Here is a 19113-nt window from a genome sequence, read left to right as displayed (position 1 = left end):
GTCGTAGAGTTATGTTGTGATGCCATGTTGTATTTACACATATCGAGCATATTGTGTGTATGATTGAAATGCTTGGTATGTGTGGGATCCGACAATCTAGTTGTTTATCCTTGGTCGCCTCTCTTATGGGGAAATCTAGTCCAGTGCTTCCTTGAGCCATAGTAGTCCGCTACAGCCCGGTTCACCGGAGTCCTGCTAGCCCAGCACTACTGCTCAGATCACTTGACTGGCCGGCATGTGTTTCACTTCGTTCCTGTGTCTGTCCCTTCAGGGAAATGTCACGCAGTGACATCCGGAGTCCTGCCTAGCCTGCTACAGCCTGGGTTCCCGAAGTCCTGTTAGCCCAGTGCTACAGCCCGGATTCACACGCTGCTGACCGACATGCTCGATGTGATTCATGTATGCCTGTCCCCATAGGTTAGTGCCGCTTTGGGTTCACGACTAGCCATGTCGGCCCGGGTTCTCTGTCATATGGATGCTAGCGACATTATCATATACGTGAGCCAAAAGGCGCAAACGGTCCCGGGCCATGGTAAGGCGACACCCGTGGGAATACCGTGCGTGAGGCCGCAAAGTGATATCAGGTGTTACCGGCTAGATCGATGTGACTTGGAATCGGGGTCCTGACATGATCCTTGAGGGGTCTATACCCATTTTGCGCACTGTGACCTGATAAAGCAGGTTCAGACTGCTGCCGCCATCCATAAAGACTCGAGTGAGGTGAAATCCATCAATGATTGGGTCTAGGACCAGTGCGGTAAATCCTCCATGACGGATACTAGTGGGGTTGTCCCTGCGATCGAAGGTGATCGGGCAGGAGGACCATGGGTTGAACTTTGGGGCGACTGGCTCCAACGCATATACGTCCCTGAGTGCACGCTTCCGCTCCCTCTTGGGGATGTGGGTTGCGTATATCATGTTCACCGTCCGCACTTGTGGGGGGAACCTCTTCTGTCCTCCGGTGTTCGGCTGCCGGGGCTCTTCCTCGTCATCGCTATGTAGCCCCTTATCTTTTTCTTCGGCAATTAACCTGCCGGCCTGCTTGAACACCCAACAACCCCTGTTGGTGTGGTTGGCTGGTTTGTCGGGGGTGCCGTGTATTTGACACGAGCGATCAGTATACGGTCCAAACTGAACGGCCCGGGGTGCTCCTTTTGAATGGCTTTTTCCGCTGACCGGGTTTAGAGCCTTTGAATCCGGCATTGACTGCCGTATCTTCAGTATTATCGCTGTTAATGCGGCGCTTATGTTTGTTGCGACATGACCTGCTATTGCCGTCCTTGGTATCCGAAGTACCATGGTTTTTTGACATATTGTTACTGCGAGCCAGCCAACTGTCTTCTCCCGCACAAAAGCGGGTCATGAGTGTTGTGAGGGCTGCCATAGATTTCGACTTTTTCTGACCAAGGTGCCGGGCTAGCCATTCGTCGCGAATGTTTTGTTTGAAAGCTTCTAAGGCCTCTGCATCCGGACAGTCAACGATTTGATTTTTCTTTGTTAGGAACCGAGTCCAGAATTGCCTCGCCGATTCTTCTGGCTGCTGAATTATGTGGCTCAAGTCATCGGCATCTGGTGGCCGCACATAAGTGCCCTGAAAGTTGTCGAGGAATGCGGCTTCCAGATCTTCCCAATAGCTGATGGACTCTGCTGGCAGGCTGTTAAGCCAGTGCCGCGCTAGCCCTTTGAGCTTTAGCGAGAGGTATTTGATGGTGTGTAAGTCATCACCGCAGGCCATTTAGATGTGGAGGAGGTAATCCTTGATCCATACCGCAAGATCTGTTGTGCCGTCGTATGATTCAATATTTACATGTTTGAAACCTTCTGGGATTTGATGATCCATTACTTCGTCTGTGAAGCATAAGGGGTGTGCGGCGCCTCTGTATTGGGCTATATCGCGACGCAACTCGAATGGGTCTTGCCCGCTGTGTTCGGCCCGGCCGGATTTACTTTTACCGTATATGGCGTGACGTTTATCATCTCGCATAGTGGCGCGCTCCTGTGATCCGTAGATCGATCTTGCATGTTTTGCTTTGTCCTTCAATACGTCTCGCAAGTCTGGTGTGTTTCCCCATGCTTTTTTATTTGAATGGCGTCGGGGTGCGGGCTGAGTTTTTGGCTGGAATGCCTCTCTATCACGGCCACGAGGTGGCCGATGAGCCGTGTCATATGCTTCTTCCTCCAGTCGAGGTAGCAACCTGCATTTTGGGTAACTCTTGGAGGGGCGCTCGAGTTTATATTCCTCGGCCGCGAGTACTTCAGTCCATTTGTCAGCTAGCAGATCTTGATCAGCTTGAAGCTGATGCTGCTTTTTCTTAAGGCTATTTGCCGTGGCCATAAGCCGGCGCTTGAAGCGCTCTTGTTCGACGGGATCCTCTGGCACGGCGAGTTCGTCATCGCCGAGGCTTGCCTCGTCTTCGGAGGGGGGCATGTAGTTATCATCCTCTGCTTCTCTATCTGCTACTCTCTCGGGAGGGCTGGCTCTTCCATCCTCCTGCTCTAACTCTTGCTGGAGGGGGTTATTATTGTCTTCGGCACTATCCGTAGTGTTATTAACTCTTGTGCCGGTATCACCACTTTTGCTTTGGCGGGACTTAGAGCGGCGCCGCTGATGTCGGCGTTTGGGTTGCTTCTTGGAGGGGTCGTCCTCTGTTGTCTCGTTGCCATTGCCTTCTTTGGGTGTATCCACCATGTATATATCGTATGATGAGGTGGCTGTCCAGTGCCCTGTGGGTAGTGGTTCCTCTTCGTCTCCCGCATCATCGTCCATACCGTCGATGTCTTCGGAATCGAGTCGAGCATGTCGGTTAAGTCATCGACAGTGGCTACTAAGTGGGTGGTGGGTGGGCCGTGAATTTCTTCGTCGTCCGCATCCCAGTCCGGCCGGACATAGTTCGGCCAGGATCCTCCTGACAAGGAGAGAGACCTTAATGAGTTTAGTATGTCGTCGAAGGGCGAGTGCTGAAAGATATCCGCGTAGGTAAACTCCATGATCGGCGCCCAATTGGATTCTATAGGAATGGGCGCAGTCGGTTCGGAGTCCGTGGCCGGAGAAAGATCCGGCAGTTTAACAATACAGCTCTCGTGCAAGGTAAGGTCGATGTTCGGCTCGATCGCCGCTGAGGGTAAGGCCTCCGTGGCGGGGTCCATCCACCCGTCCATGGGCGGCGCAACTGGCTCCAAATTGAGGGTCGGAGCGGCTGCCGGTGCGATCTCCTGAACACTGTCTGATGGTAGAGCTAAATCGTACTCATCATGACCGCGTGACGCACAAGGCAGAGGCTCGAATCCGTCGAAGATCAAGTCTCCGCGGACGTCGACCGTGTAGTTTAAGCTTCCAAACCTAACCTGGTGGCCAGGGGCGTAGCTTTCAATCTGCTCCAGATGGCCAAGTGAATTGGCCCGTAGTGCAAAGCCGCCGAACACAAAGATCTGTCCGGGGAGGAAAGTCTCACCCTGGACTGCATCGCTATCGATGATAGTAGGAGCCATCAAGCCTAACGGCGACGACACAGAGAAACTCTCAATGAAATCACCAATGTCGGTGTCAAAACCGGCGGATCTCGGGTAGGGGGTCCGAACTGTGCGTCTAAGGCGGATGGTAACAGGAGGCAGGGAATACGATGTTTTATCCAGGTTCGGGCCCTCTTGATGGAGGTAAAATCCTATGTCCTGCTTGATTAATATTGATGATATGGGTAGTACAAGAGTAGATCTACCACGAGATCAGAGAGGCTAAACCCTACAAGCTAGCCTATGGTATGATTGTATGTTGTAGTTGTTGTGTCCTATGGACTAAAACCCTCCGGTTTATATAGACACTGGAGAGGGTTAGGGTTACACAAGATCGGTTACAAAGGAGGAGATATCCATATCCATACTGCCTAGCTTGCCTTACACGCCAAGTAGAGTCCCATCCGAACACGAGACGAAGTCTTCAATCTTGTATCTTCATAGTCTAACAGTCCGGCCAAAGGATATAGTCCGGCTGTCCGGAGACCCCCTAATCCAGGACTCCCTCACCAGGCGTCCGGATGCATCAAATGCGCGGTGCCAGAGTGGGTTTCTCGGCCGACGAGCTTGGTTATGGCGGCATACAGACGGATGAGACATTGAACGAGCGTGGTAGATATACGTCCCTTCCCGTCCAGTAAGGCGTCTCCGGCATTGAACATGCTTGGACACTAGGGATGCATCTGCTCTGTGGCCAGCTTCAATGGGAAGGGGCCGCTCTACAGTTACATGAATGCGGGCCACTGGCGCCAGGTGGGAACACGCACGAGCGAGGGGGTGGGGTGGGAGGGGGGCGGAATGGATGGGTCAGGGTGGTCAGAAGCGAGCATGGCTTTTGTCTCTGGTTTATGAAAGAAAATGCATTTCGACCGTGTTATGAACCGACGCAGAACTGCGTTAAATGGCACAATACGCCCAGACCGCACGATCTGAACCGTTGCGGCCGGTTCAAAGATCAGCATTGGAAATGTCCTAACCCCCCATATTAATTTTCAAGATGCCTGCATTGCTAAGTGAAGACTCAAGAACGACGACTTGAGTTGAGATCTGTGGCTGCTCGGCATGGCCGGTTGACTCACGTCTCCTAGAAAACGATTGCATATTTCGGCAACATGTGGATGTGGTGTGTAGACGCTGCAGTCATTTTTGGACAGCAGGGAAGACAACACCGTTTCCATGCATTCCAATTTCAGTCGGTAGACGTACAACTCGATCGGAAACTCTGATAAGGGGGAGAAAGTTCGCTTCACCGCGCTACCTACCGTTCAGAAATCCCAAGCACCATAGCCAAAGACAAAGAGACCGGCGAGCGGCCCCTCTGCACCCATGCTTCTTCTCGAGCCTTACCACTTGGTCCCTCCGCTCCTGCTCCTCGTCGCTGCAGGCCGCTGCCTCGCGGCCACCGATGGCGGCGGTGATGACGGTCGGCAGTTTGTCTACTCTGGCTTCACGGGCACGAACCTGACGCTCGACGGCGCAAGTTCAGTTATGCCTAACGGCCTCCTCTTGCTGACCGATGGCAGAAAGGTGAAAGGCCACGGCGTCCACCCGTTCCCGCTGCCGTTCCGCACCGCGTCGTCGAATGCCACCGGCTCCGTGCGGCCTTTCTCGACCACCTTCGTCTTCGCCATCTCCAGTCAATATGACGACGTGAGCAGCGACGGCATCGCCTTCTTCCTGGCCGCGTCAAGGGAGGTGCTCTCCACTGCGTCGCCAGGCCAGTTCCTCGGCCTCCTCAACGAAGACAATATTGGCAACAGGAGCGCCCACATCTTCGCCTTGGAGCTAGACACGTTCAAAGATGACGAACTCCGTGACATCAACGACAACCATGTCGGCGTCGACGTTGATAGCCTGGTGTCGATTGACTCCGCCAACGCCGGGTTCTATATATGATGACGGCACCGGGATGTTCCAGAACCTAAGCCTAATAAGCCGGAAGCCCATGCAGGTGTGGGTGGACTACGACGGCAGGGCCACGGAGATCACCGTGACCATTGCTCCGTTGGGCGTGGCCAGGCCCAAGAGGCCCCTCCTGCGGACCACCGTCGACCTCTCGGGGGTGGTGCAGAACACCGCGTACGTCGGGTTCTCTTCGGCGACGAACTTCTTTCCAACACGACACGTCGTCCTCGGCTGGAGCTTCCCGTTGGATGCGCCAGCCCCTGCACTGAAACTCTCAATGTTGCCGGCCTTGCCAAGGACCTTGTTGTTCGACATTCAGTCCTTCTCCATGTCATTTTTTATCGTTCTGGCCTTAGCATCGGTGTCGCTGGTTTCGGTAAGCATCCTAATCTACATATGTGTAAGACGGCAGCGTCTCAAGTTCTCTGAGGTGCGTGAGGACTGGGAGGCCCCGTTTGGCTCGAACCGATTTTCTTACAAAGACTTGTTTCATGCGACCAAAGGGTTCGGTGACAAGAACCTACTTGGGAGGGGAGGTTTTGGAAGTGTCTATAAGGGTGTGCTTCGCAAGACTGACATGGAGGTCGCCGTGAAGAGGATGTCACACGATTCAAGGCAAGGAGTAAGGGAGTTCATTGCCGAGGTGGTGAGTATTGGTCGTCTTCGACACCGAAATATCACGCAATTGCTGGGCTATTGCAGGCGCAAGGGGGAGCTTCTCCTGGTATATGACTACATTGAAAATGGTAGTCTTGACAAGTACCTACACACAAGAAATGGCCCAACTCTATGTTGGTCCCAGAGGTATTCGATCATCAAAGGTGTGGCGTCAAGTTTGTTATATCTACATGAGGATTGGGAGCAGGTCGTCATCCACAGAGATGTAAAGGCAAGCAATGTGCTCTTGGATGGTAAGATGAATGGAAGGTTGGGCGATTTTGGTCTTGCAAGGATATACGACCACGAAACCACCGCTGAAACCACCCATGTGGCTGGCACCATGGGATATCTTGCGCCAGAACTCTCGTGCACCGGGAGGCCAACACCACTCTCTGATGTATATGCATTTGGCGTGTTTCTCCTAGAGGTCACGTGTGGACAAAGGCCAATATTCATCAATGAGCAAAACAACCGGGTATTGTTGGTCGAGTGGGTGCTTGAGCACCACCACAATGGTTCTATCCTTGACACAACAGATCCACGACTCGAAGGGGAATTCAACGCGGATGAGGTAACCATTGTGCTCAAACTGGGTTTGCTATGCACGTACCCATCGCCCAACGCACGACCTATCATGCGAAAGGTCATGCAATACCTCGACCATAGTCAACCGCCTCCTGATTTATCACCGACCTACATAAGCTACATCATGATGGCACAAATGCAAAATAAAGGGTTTAATTCACACAACATCCCGTGTTCTCAGCATGCAATGAGTGGTATGTTGACCAATCAATGTATGCATAAGTACAAGTCGTTAAGAAAGATTTCATGCACGGGTTTGAAGGTTGGAGTGTACAAGTACTCAGACAAGTCATTGCTCAGCTTGATGACATGTTACTATGTCCACCAAATGAATCGATAACAACAGATTGCGTTGGAATAGATTGATTGAAGTTAAAGAGTGTGCATGTACATATGCATGCTTCAACTGGATCACGATGTGAACTAACAGTGAGAGGATGACTAGATTGTTGTCGTGATCGAGGCTCAGGGCACTGGGTTTGGGCCTACCTGATCTTTGTCCGGTGGCATGCTTTTTTGAACATGTAGCATTTGTTGTTGTGTTGCCTGGAGGAATTGGATCGTTGCCATTTAAATGCTTGGAATCACAAGTCATGGGTAAGTTTAGCCTCTCTTTTTTTGATAAAGAAGATGAGAGAGCTACTATCCATGACTTGTGATTCCAAGCTGAAAGAATTCAGGAGAGGATGTTCATGCTGATGTCACCAATGGAGATGCTACTGGAGAGCTGTTTTAGTCGATAAAAGGAGCCTGAAGAAAAAAGTCACCGAGAAACACCAAGGAAAGAACCTGTTCCATAATCAAGAGGAGAAGGAAAATGTGGTTGTTTGTGGATCCGAACAGCTAAAAAAAATGTCTGAACATTCTCTTCCTACAAATGTAACAAGGCATATTAGGATTATTCTGACAGAATCGTATCCATTTTGCACAGGGCTGGTCACACTCGTCAGGTAACAACACCGGCAAATTTTAACATGGTCCCTCTTACCTCTTTTTTTTACATGTGAGGTAAGAAGGTAAGAGTCAATCAAGCCATTCATTGATGAGATCAACGGCTAAGATCTATTTTATACTCTTACCTCTCATGTGAAAAGAGGGGGTAAGAGGGACCATGTTAAAACTGCTCAACAACACCAAGTTCAGCTATGTTTCCGACTTGAGCGAAACAAATCAGTCATGAATTTCTGATTGTTCATCGTAAAGTCAGGCTCACATATATGGGTGAACGAGAAAATGATAGTGATGATTGATACCTTGAGTGACAGCCAGGTAGAAAACGCTAGCATGAGAGGCACCAATAATTTGACGATCTAATGACCAGAATTTTTCCCTCGAGCGCGGTCGTCACAAGTGGTCATGTACGCGTTACACGCACTCACTCGGCTCGACAAGTGTTCAAGAATAACGGCAGGTTGCCCCGCAAGGACCACAACTTGATACTTCACACTGCAGTCTACTCACGCGTCTCAAGAACGACGACTTGATACTTCACTGTAGTCTCAAGACTTCATAAGACAGCAGAGCAGAGAGCACAATTTCTGGACCCCATCCATGCGTTTCGATTTCATCAGCCGTTAGCCAGAGACCAGCCTGCGGTCCTTCACGCCACACTGGTTATACAAGAGCCATGCTTCTCAAGTCTTGCCAGTTGGGACGCAGATTTTTTGAACACCTGCACCCAGGTCCATTTATCTTAGCTCTTCATTATTGCTTTGAGATCTGTGCAACACAACTAAAATTTTACATGTAAAATTTTCTTTTTTGTTTCTCTCATATAGAACATGTCTTGAATCTAAAACTTTGCAGCACAATAAAGCTTCCTAACTAGAACGTGAGATAAAACTTTCATATTTTTTGGCCCGACATAAATTTTAAAAATAAGATTTTTCAACCAAAAAAATCTTAATTCGTATATTTATATTGGACGAAAAAATCTGAAAGTTTTATCCCACATTCTAGATAGAAATCTTTGTTGTGCTGTGGAAGTTTGAAGTTTAAAACATGTTCTACGGGAGAGAAACCAAAAAGAAAAATGTGCTTGCACAAATCGCGATGCAAAAAATGGATGGCTAGGATAGACGGGCCTAGGTGCAGGTGTTCTAAAACATATTTCGTTGCCAGTTGGGCACACTGCTCCTTCTGGTGGCTGTCAGCCTCGCCGCCACCGGCGGCAAAGATAGGGATGAAGGTCAACAGTTCGCCCACTGTTATGTTATGCTCTAAATTCAAGTATAAAGAGAAAGGCTAACTTCTGACGAGCGAGCGGAGCGAGGCCCGTCGCCGGTAGGCTTGGTACGGATCAGTATTGACCTAGGATCACTTGTGTCATGTACACCTCTTGTGAGCCTCCGCACGAGATAAGTCGACCAGTTGTAAATCCCCGGTATTTGTAACCTCTCCCGATATAGTAAGTTTGGCTGGTTGGTGCCCGTGATTTTTTTCCCTTCGTATTGAAGGGGTTTTCCACGTTAAATCTTATGTTCCCTGTTTGTTTTCGTTCTTCGTCGAGTTGATTTGCCTATTGTATCTCTAACACCCACAACAGCTTCACGGGAGCGACCGTGACGCTCCAAGGCGCGGTCGTCACGTCGAACGGCCTCCTCGTGCTCACCAAAGGTACCAGCCTGATGAAAGGCCAGGCTTTCCACCCGTCTCCTCTGCTGTTCCGCACCGAGACGAACGGCACCGGCGCCGTGCGGTTCTTCTCCACTAGTTTGGTCTTCGCCATCTACGGGCCGTACCCGTACGAGACCCTGAAAAGCACCAAGTTCAGCTGCGCGCGTTTCCAACTTGAGGGAAATAAATTGATTCTGAATTTCTGTTTGTTCATCGTAAAACAGGCTCACATACACGGATGAAAACCAAAGTGACAGCTAGTAGAATACGCTCTCATGCGAGACGGCGAGACGCACCATTAATTGGACGATTTGATGGCCATATATATCCTGTCGAGCACGGTGCCTAACATTGACATCACAAAAATGGTCTATCATGCACGCGTTACACGCAGCTTGATGAAATAGCCACTGATCTACTGTATCATGCATGTACCTCAAGACTGAAGAACGACGACTTGAGACTTGTGGTTGTCCGGCCTGGCCGGTCGACTCACGTCTCCTAGAAAAGGATCATATTCAACCACATGTGGTGTCTAGACAGTGTGCATTCACTCTTAGACAGCAGGGCGGAGAGCACATTTTATAGACACCATCCATATGCATTCCCATTTCAGTCCATAGGGCTACCAGAATTCTCATCACCCCAAGTACCTTTAGCCAAGGATACGAGAGCCATTTTTCGCAAAAAAAAAAGAAGAAAGAAAAAGGATACGAGAGCCATGCTTCTCAAACCTTACCTCTTGATCGCTCCGCTCGTCATGCTCCTCATGGCAGCCGGTCACTGCTGCCTCGCGGCCACCGGCAGCGGCGGCAGCGATGACGGTCGGCAGTTCGCTCTCAACGGCTTCGCGGGTGCGAACCTGACGCTCGGCGGCGCGAGCATGGTCATGCCGAACGGCCTGCTCATGCTGACCAACGGTGCCACCAGAAAGATGAAGGGCCATGCCTTCCACCCGCCCTTGCTGCTGTTCGGCTCCGGGTCAAACGGCACCGGCCCTGTGCGGTCCTTCTCGACCACCTTCGTCTTAGCCATCTTCGGCCACGGCCAGCACGCCGACCTTAGCGTCCGCGGCCTGGCCTTTTTCATCTCTTCGTCCTCGGAGGTGCTCTCCGCTGCGTTGTCAGGCCAGCCCTTGGGCCTCAGCAATGGCAACCAGAGCGCCAACATCTTTGCCATGGAGTTCGACACGCTCTATAATGCCCAGTTCAATGACATCAAGAACAAGTACGTCTGCGTCGACGGTGATAGTCTGGTGTCCCTCAATTCCGCCAACACCGGGTACTACGACGACGGCACCGGGCGGCTACTAAACCTATCTGTGATAAGCTGGAAAGCTATTCAAGTGTGGGTGGACTACAACAGCAAGGCAATGGTGATCAGTATGACCATGGCTCCGTTGGGTGTGGTCAGGCCCAAGAGGCCCATGCTGCAGACCACCATCGACCTCTCTGGCGTGGTGCAGAGCACGGCATACGTCGGCTTCTCGTCGGTGATGCGCAATATCACCTCCGGACACTTCATCCTCGGCTGGAGCTTCGCGCTGGATGGGCCGGCCCCGGTTCTTGACATCTCGGTGCTGCCGGCCTTGCCATCAGCCTGGACGAAGACCAACTGGTCCAACTCACCGCCCATTTCCATGTCGCTGAAGCTCGTGCTGGCCTTAGCGTCGTTGACGCTGGTTTCAGTTGGCATCGGAATCTACGTCACTGTAAGATGGCGTCTCAATTGCTTCGAGGTGCAAGAGGACTGGGAGGTTTCGTTAGGCCCCAAGAGATTCTCTTATGAAGTCTTGTTTCACGCGACAGAGGGGTTCAATGAGAAGAACCTGCTCGGGAGGGGAGGTTTCGGGAGTGTTTATAAGGGCGTGATTCACAAGCCTGACATAGAGGTCGCCGTGAAGAGAATGTCACACGATTCAAGGCAAGGGGTAAAGGAGTTCATTGCCGAGGTGGTTAGCATTGGTCGTCTTCGACACCGAAATATCGCACAATTATTGGGCTACTGCAGGCGTAAAGGTGAACTTCTCCTGATTTATGACTACATGAAAAATGGTAGTCTTGACAAGTACCTACACACAAGAAATGGCCCAACTCTATGCTGGTCCGAGAGGTACTCAATCATCAAAGGTGTGGCATCAAGTTTGTTGTATCTACATGAGGAATGGGAGCAGGTCATCATCCACCGAGATATAAAGGCAAGTAATGTGCTCTTGGACAGCAAGATGAATGGGCGGTTGGGTGATTTTGGTCTTGCAAGGATATATGACCATGAAACTGCTGCTCAAACCACCCATGTGGCTGGCACCATGGGATATCTTGCGCCAGAACTTTTGCGTGCCGGGAGGCCAACACCTTTCTCTGATGTATATGCATTTGGCATGTTTCTCCTAGAGGTCACATGTGGACGAAGGCCAATCTTCATCAATGAGCAAAACAACCGGGTATTGTTGGTCGAGTGGCTGCTTGAGCACCACCACAACAGCTCAATGCTCGACACAGTGGATCCACGACTCGGAGGGGAATTCAACATGAAGGAGGTAACCATCGTGCTCAAATTGGGTTTGCTATGCACATACCCATCGCCCAACGCGCGGCCTGTCATGCGAAAGGTCATGCAGTACCTTGACCATGACCAATCGCCTCCTGATTTATCACCGGCCTACATAAGCTACATCATGATGGCCCAAATGCAAAATGAAGGGTTTGATTCACACAACATGCCATGTTCTCAGCCGGCAAGGAGTGTTGCCACCGTGTCGGGTGAGTCTTCAGTGACAATTTTGCGAGAGGGAAGATGAGGCATGCATGTAATTGCCCCCCCCCCCCTCTCTCTCTCTCTCTTGCTTTTGCTAATTTGATAAAGGAGCCAAGGAGTTGTATTAAAAAGTTTTTAAGAAGTTTTACTCAGTTATCCGGCACTGCTTCGTGATGCGTGTTGGGACTATCTGTTTTCCATTATATGGATTTTTTTTTGCGGGGGTCATAGCTTCGAACATTGGAGTGTAGAGGTACTCTGACGAGTCCTTTATCAGCCCGACAACCTAATATTTTGTCCACTGAATGAATCGGCGGGTAATAACATATTGTGTGTTCATGAACGGCTTAATTGAAGGTCAAGAGCGTACATGCACATGATTCGATTGGGTTTCGAACTAACCCTTGGAGGATAACTTTGGTTGTTCTCGTGATCTTGAGTTCGTGACTGGGTACCGAGGACACTAGCAACCTGATCTTGGTAGTTAATGTTTGTTGTATTGCTGGCTTGAGGAATTCGATTGTAATGCTACTCCTACTTTCGGTCAGAAGAATTTACTATGGCCGTAATCTTTGCAGAGACCCGCTTCGGTACAAACCCCCCTTCTAAAACGTATAAAGGGTAATATAGTCATTTCACATGTCGTACTTGGTTTTGTGAGTATGGTGCGTAGCCCGGGGACGTATACGTAGAGAAGATCACCCGCCTGGGCTGGCCCATGAAGATAGCGTGTAGCAGCGCTTCAAAAATAAAACCGCGCTTGCAAAAATTCGAACTCAGGACCAACTGATTTCAAGAAACGTGTTACAACCAGCTCGCCTAACCAATGTTCCTGCCTAAATATCAGCGCGAAGCCTTAAGGATAAGAACAGTGCAGAATAATTTTAAACACTTTCAACGCAAAATATTTTTTTGAAAACAAAACATGATTTTTTTGTGAATCCCAATCACTTTTCAGATTCTTGAACAAATATAAAATAAACTGAAACAGTTTTTTAAAACCATGAACAGCTTTGAAACACGAATATTTTTTAAAACCGGGACATTTTTATAGTTTAAATTTTTATGTAAACACAAACAATTGTTGGAACGTGAACTTTTTTGCAACTCCAGAAAAGGAATGAAAAAACAACAAAAAAACTTGTAATTGCGAACAATTTTTGTAACAGAAGCATAAGACCATCATTTTCTGAATTTTTTGAACATTGATTAATAAATATGAATATTTTTGAAATTATGAAAATTGGTTTTAAAAATATTCTAAATATTGAAGGTTGAGTGGTCACTAACGATGCTCAATAGGCGAGACCATAACGTTATTTGCTTCGCTCATTTTATCCATTTGGTTGACAACTTAATGCGACGAGTGCCAATTAGGAAATTCCATATGTTTCGGGAGTAGCGTCAAATAGACGGCAGCACACGCAGGAGGCCGGCCGACTGGGCTGGCCCATTGGCGCTCACAAAAACAGAAAATAATTCACCAATATGATAGTTTTAAGTAACTATTTTTATTATGAATTTAAATATTTTTCCCTTCGAACCTAGCATGGATGCAACCCATGGGCATGCCCACCTGCTAGCAAAAGTTGGGATCGTTACAAGAATGTCCCAAAAAAACACAAATGGAAATGGAAATGGCCCCAATTTTCTTCATGGCTTGTATGACCAATTCAAGGTACCATGCCAAGTTTCTTGGGTTTTCGAAAAGTTTTACATTTTCTGGTGTTTTCTTGGTAAAAAAAGATCGATAAATGACTGGACGTGTCACAACTTGCATACTATGTTGAAAATTGTTCAAACCTGGCATAGATGCCTACCTTGGGCATGCCCACCTGCTTGGAAATTTGGGGTCATTTCAAGAATGTCCAAATAGACCTGTTCAACGGAGAGTGTCCGGATATGCCATAAAGGTCCGTTCGAGAGCATGTTGTTTCTCAACATCCTTTAGTTGGCCAATTTTTTTCATGGCCTTTTATGACCAATTCAAGGCACCAGTTCAAGTTGTCTGGGTTTCGACAAGTTTTGCCTTTTCTGGAGTTTTCTCTGTCAAAAACTACTGATAAATGGTCGAAGGTCTCGCGACTTGCATACGGTGTCAGAAATCGTTCAAACCTGGCATGGATGCATATCATGGGCATCCCCACCTGCTTGTAGAAGTTGGGTTCATTTCAAAAATGTCCAAACATTGGTTTTTCTTTTTAATAACCGAATTCAGATCAGGTTTGGTATTAAACCGTATAATTGAAAGAAAAAACAGAAATCCAGGCATCCAGTACGAGGCTCCCTCACGCGTGTCACCCAACACCAAAGGCTCAGTCGCGCGCATGTGTCCAACCATGCAGGATACGAAGGGCCCAATGCATGCTTTGTTTCCCACATGAGAGCTAAACCAGCTAAGCTATTGCTAGGCTTCATTGTCCACCTAATTGCAAAACCCAAGGGCAACTACTAGTACTTTTGTGGGCAGGCAGAGCATGCAGCGGCAACCGTCTTAGTTGTTTACTACCACAACACGTAGGTATGCTCAGAGGATAAAGGTGGTCATGGATATTAGAGGACGACACAAGGGAAGCGCTAGTAGTTGTGTCGTAGCTTTTACATGTGCGCTACAAAAAGATTTTCATTATAAACTGAAATCCAAACCCAATCAGTTGGTTAACGAAATATCAATTTATTGTATTGGGTTGCCATTTTCGGGTTTTAGGTTTGCTAACCAAAATCAAAAACACATGGTAAAAACGGAAATTTCAATTTCTACCACCCTGATGGGTGATCTCATCACTCCGGTGAGGCACCTATTTGGCCGGCCCAAGCGTTCGTGGATTTGAAATAAGTTCATCAATGCTGGAAAAAATATCCATGTTGAAAATTTTCCAAAAAAGTCCACCAAAAAAGTTGGAAAAATAAGCTGGAGAAAGTGAAAAGGATTAAAAAATAGGACAAATTCATTATTTTTTATTTTAAAAGGTTCACACATTTGAAATAACTGGAAAAAATAAAAAGGAAAAAATGGAAAAATAAAATAAAAAAGGGAAACAAACCAGAAGAAAGCAAGGGTTCAAGTTGTGTTCATAAAATTGTTCAGAATGTTACTTCTTAAGTTTGCACGCTCCTCATATCTCTTTAAAATTATTGAAAATGTTATTCAAAAGAATATTCCTAACATTTTGAACTAACATATCTCTTTAATTTTTTTTTGAAATGTTCATGCTAGGAAAAATATGTCATGCTTCTAAAAAAATGAAATTTTTGAAAACTATTGGATATTAAAAGATTACTTGATTTGTAAAAATATATTCCGAATTTCCAACAAATGTTTGATTTTTCTGAAAAGGTGCCTAAATTCTGGATTGGTGTTAGTTCTTAAGTATGTGCACTCGTTGTTTTGCAAAAACATTAGTCAGCTTAACTGATATGTCGCTCACGGTTGTTGAAAGAGATCTGTGGTTAGATTCCTGGCTGGTTCATTTCTTTTGTGATTTTTTACAATCTGTGAAAAGGCGTGTTCCCTGGTGTTAGTTTTTAAGATTTCACGATCATTGCTTTACATAGTCACTAGCTGTGTCAATTGGTGAGCCACTCAAGCTTGGTGCAGGAGGTTTGTGGATCGAATCCTGATAGCTTCACTTGTTTTAGGTTTCTTTTCAATTTTTACAACCCGTGAAGGGGCGCGCTTACTACAACCATCACCATTGGGCCCGGCCCAGTCCGGCGGGGGTTGGGTGTCGTATACATCTTGACGGAAAAAAAAACTCATCATCAACTAAAAAATAAAAAAAAAGACCATCCTACCCTTTCTCATGAAGAGGTATAAACAAATCTCCACCGTTGATGTGTTTAGGGTGGTTGTACTGAAGAAGAAGTGATCTTTGATTATTTTGAAGCTGGCTTGTAAATTGAGAGCCTTTTAAACGGTAACAATGCATTGTTCCGGAGAGTAGGAGGAGGTACTACCTAACAATTTTGCGTATATGCTGGCTACCAATCCGGTATAAGCTGTGATGCTTAGGGCATCTACAATGCGTGACGCTTGTAGGAGGCGCCAGGATCGAATTCCTGTTCGATCGGTGGTTGGACGAGAGAATCCTGGCGTCCGGTGCCATATCGACACAAAAGTAGGAACCAAGCGCTTAAGCGTTTTCTCTCTTGGCGATTAGCGTAACGATTGGATTTTTTAGCGCCTACTAATGCGCCTGGCGTTGGAGCCGACGGACTCTTAGATGATTTTCTAATTATTTTATTTCCCTAAACGCCCGTACATGCGTTCTCCATTGGAGATGCCCTTATAGGCCGGACAGTGAACAGTGTCATTTACATGGATTGGAAACTGCATTCACCTTCAGGCCCTGCTTCATATAGAAAGCTCAACAGTCGACAATATCATGCTGGGACTATCAGCTACATAGTGCAAGCAAAATGATAAAAAAAACCAGCCTGAACTTCATGGTGATATCACCTCTGATTGCAATGGCTATCAGTCAAGGTACACATGGAGTATGTGATTGCATAACCCGAACTTAGAATACTTAAACCAAAATTGGCACGGTAAACCGTGCAGCTAATAAGTAGGTTGTGCGACCTCGCGACTCGTGGCACTGGCTTGGCCTAGATGATATTTTGTCCGGCGGCATGGTACAAAAGCAGCTAGCTAGCGTTTGTTGTGTTGTTGCCTCAAAGAGTTGGATTCTTTTCATTTTAATGCATGGAGATCGCCAATTCGCCAGGCATTATTTTCATCTCCCTTTTCATCAGGAAGCATTAACATGGCAAAAACGCAATATCCCTTCTCTATTTAGAGGTTGGCTTGTCATAAATGGAGAACCTTTTATACGGTAAGAACCTAACGACTTTCCGTAGCTTGTTGTTGTAGCGCCAATGAATGTACTACAACGTTGAGTAGCCGCAACGCGAGTGCGGTAGAAAACTGTATTCCGTACGTACTCACATGGCGCGGTGCACAAGCATGAGCAGTACGTAGGATACGGTGGTACCTCCTCCTACTCTCTGCTCGGGGACCGCCCGTGCCGTGCTCCGCCATGGTAATGGCTACATGTCAGTCGCTTGTCACGAGCCATTTGGACTTTTATAGATGAAAGGCATAAAGCCCGACTTCAAATTAATGAAGCCATCAACCGACTCCAAATTAATGAAGCCATTTGGACTAAGGAAGGAAGAATAAGCATCCATCGAGTAGCACCTGCATGCATGCGCGCATGGAGCAGAGTGCTCAGCTTCTGACGCCAACACTGTCAAGGCCCAAGCTCACCACCAACGCCGACGAGCTCCCCGAAGCTGTCGTCCTCGAGGATGAGGGCGCCGCCATGGCCGGCTTCGTGGGCCTCCTCCGCCAGCTCGGGGACCTCGCACAGTACGTTGCTCCTGTCCCTCCGCCCTGCTGCATGTCTGCAACTGCACTAGTTCAGCTTCAGCTTCCCCATGATCTTCAGGCTTGCCGCGGAGGTGTTCGACGGCCTGCACGAACAGGCCACGGCGGTGTCCGCTCGGGCGCGCGGCCTCACGCTGGGGACGCGGCGGCTCGAGGCGGAGCTGACGCTCGTCGAGGAGCGGCTCCGCCGTCGTCGGAGTGCACGGCCCTGCTTCGTGCAGCAGCAGGACGTCGCCGTTGCCTGCAGCAATTCAGTCTTCTCTTCAGGCATTCGGTCAGAAGGCTTGTGTCGTGTGGCAGGCCACGGCGTGCACCGGCGCCGCGCAAGTGCCAGGCCGGTGAACCACGGCGTGATTGTGGTGGGAGGAACGAAGCCTCGTTCCATCGCGGAGCACATCCGGCGATGCCGCGGGCCTCCGCAGCTGTCCATGCTTGACAAGTACTCCCTCCGTCCCAAAATAAACGTCTCACTCTTAGTATAACTTTGTACTAAAATTAGTACAAAATTGAGACAGTAGGAAAACCTCAGCAGCTGCCTCAAAAACTTTGATTCGGTTGCAGGTATGATGCCGGCGGCGAGGGGGCGTGCCTGAAGCGATACACGGACCCGTCCTTCTTCAGAGCCCAGTCTGCCAAGCATGAGCTTTTCTTGCAGGAAACCAAACCAAAGCTTCAGAGTTCACACAAATGCTCCAAGTAAAACTTTTTATTTATTTCTGAAGCTCATTTCTCCCATTTCCATCTTCCGGTCTCAGCTTTCAATCTTTAGCATCCAAATTAACGTCCAATTTGTACCTCCTGCAGATTCAAAACAGATGCCTTGCTCGATATGCTCCGGCAACTGAAATATCGACACATCATCGGAAGAATCAGGCGTCAAATGCACAGCTCTCACAATCAGGATTCGCCAGAAGATGAAGCATCCGAAGCACACGTTTTGTCTCCATCGGATTCGCCTGAAACGTCAAATACCAAAGTGCCATGCCCTTCGGTACCAGTGAACAAGGAGAGAAGCAGTGACCTCGTGGAGAGGACAAGTTCGTTCAGGGCATGGCTCTCTCCGGATGCAGCTTCTACTCATGCGTCTGACATCATACAAGAAACCAATGCTGATGGATTTGCCAGCCATGGCGCAAACAAGGCCGATGACAATGCCAACATTGCGACAAATGCTCGTAGCGCCCTTATCAACTTCATCGCGTCAAGGGTCGAAAGCTCGCCGAGGAAGCTCTCTGTCAGGAAGCATAGTGATCCTTTAACGGAATCCTTCCGGAACATGGCTAAGAAGGTGCTGCTTGAGAATGAATCAGCACATTCGTCACAACGAACTAGTGAATTCTGAAGACATGCCAGATCCAGATGAAGTTGCATTTTACAGCAAAAGCGCCGAGGAGACTTAACAAGAGGCGACCTCGGAGCAATGTGACGATCCTTGTGAATAACCTTCCACCTGCTAGCGTCGATGAAGAAGCAAGCGGCGGCATAAGTGATCAAAACCCAAAAGGGACTAATCTGCATATGTTGGATACCAGTCCGCTATTGAGTTGTGATGCTTCTGTGCCGGACAGTGAACAGTACCATTTACATGTACTGTTGTTGCTGCCTATTCCTCCGATGTAATGACTATTTTTTTCCCGAAGAATCGGCCTTCAGGCCCCGCTTTATATAGAAAGCGCAAGTGTCGACAACAT

General features: G+C 48.3%; 2 protein-coding genes and 1 pseudogene across 2 annotated transcripts; all 3 read left to right on the top strand.

Annotated features, from left to right (window-relative positions):
• The first annotated feature begins 4784 nt into the window (after positions 1-4784).
• Positions 4785-9537, top strand: LOC123191468 (L-type lectin-domain containing receptor kinase SIT2-like; annotated as a pseudogene).
• Positions 9538-9826: 289 nt separating this feature from the next.
• Positions 9827-12487, top strand: LOC123184642 (L-type lectin-domain containing receptor kinase SIT2). The gene has a single exon (XM_044596730.1). The coding sequence runs from the start codon at positions 9998-10000 to the stop codon at positions 12074-12076; it is 2079 nt and encodes a 692-aa protein (XP_044452665.1). The 5' UTR covers positions 9827-9997; the 3' UTR covers positions 12077-12487.
• A 4720-nt stretch (positions 12488-17207) lies between these two features.
• On the top strand, positions 17208-19105 carry LOC123184640 (scar-like domain-containing protein WAVE 5). Its single transcript, XM_044596729.1, has 4 exons — positions 17208-17404; positions 17484-17861; positions 17984-18118; positions 18227-19105. The coding sequence occupies exons 1-4, from the start codon at positions 17238-17240 to the stop codon at positions 18762-18764; spliced, it is 1218 nt and encodes a 405-aa protein (XP_044452664.1). The 5' UTR covers positions 17208-17237; the 3' UTR covers positions 18765-19105.
• Positions 19106-19113: the final 8 nt, after the last annotated feature.

The sequence above is a fragment of the Triticum aestivum genome, chromosome 2A, assembly GCF_018294505.1.
Source record: "Triticum aestivum cultivar Chinese Spring chromosome 2A, IWGSC CS RefSeq v2.1, whole genome shotgun sequence".
Lineage (NCBI taxonomy): Eukaryota > Viridiplantae > Streptophyta > Magnoliopsida > Poales > Poaceae > Triticum > Triticum aestivum.
The sequence above is the reverse complement of the archived record's forward strand: the minus strand, read 5'-3'. Positions and strand labels throughout refer to the sequence as shown.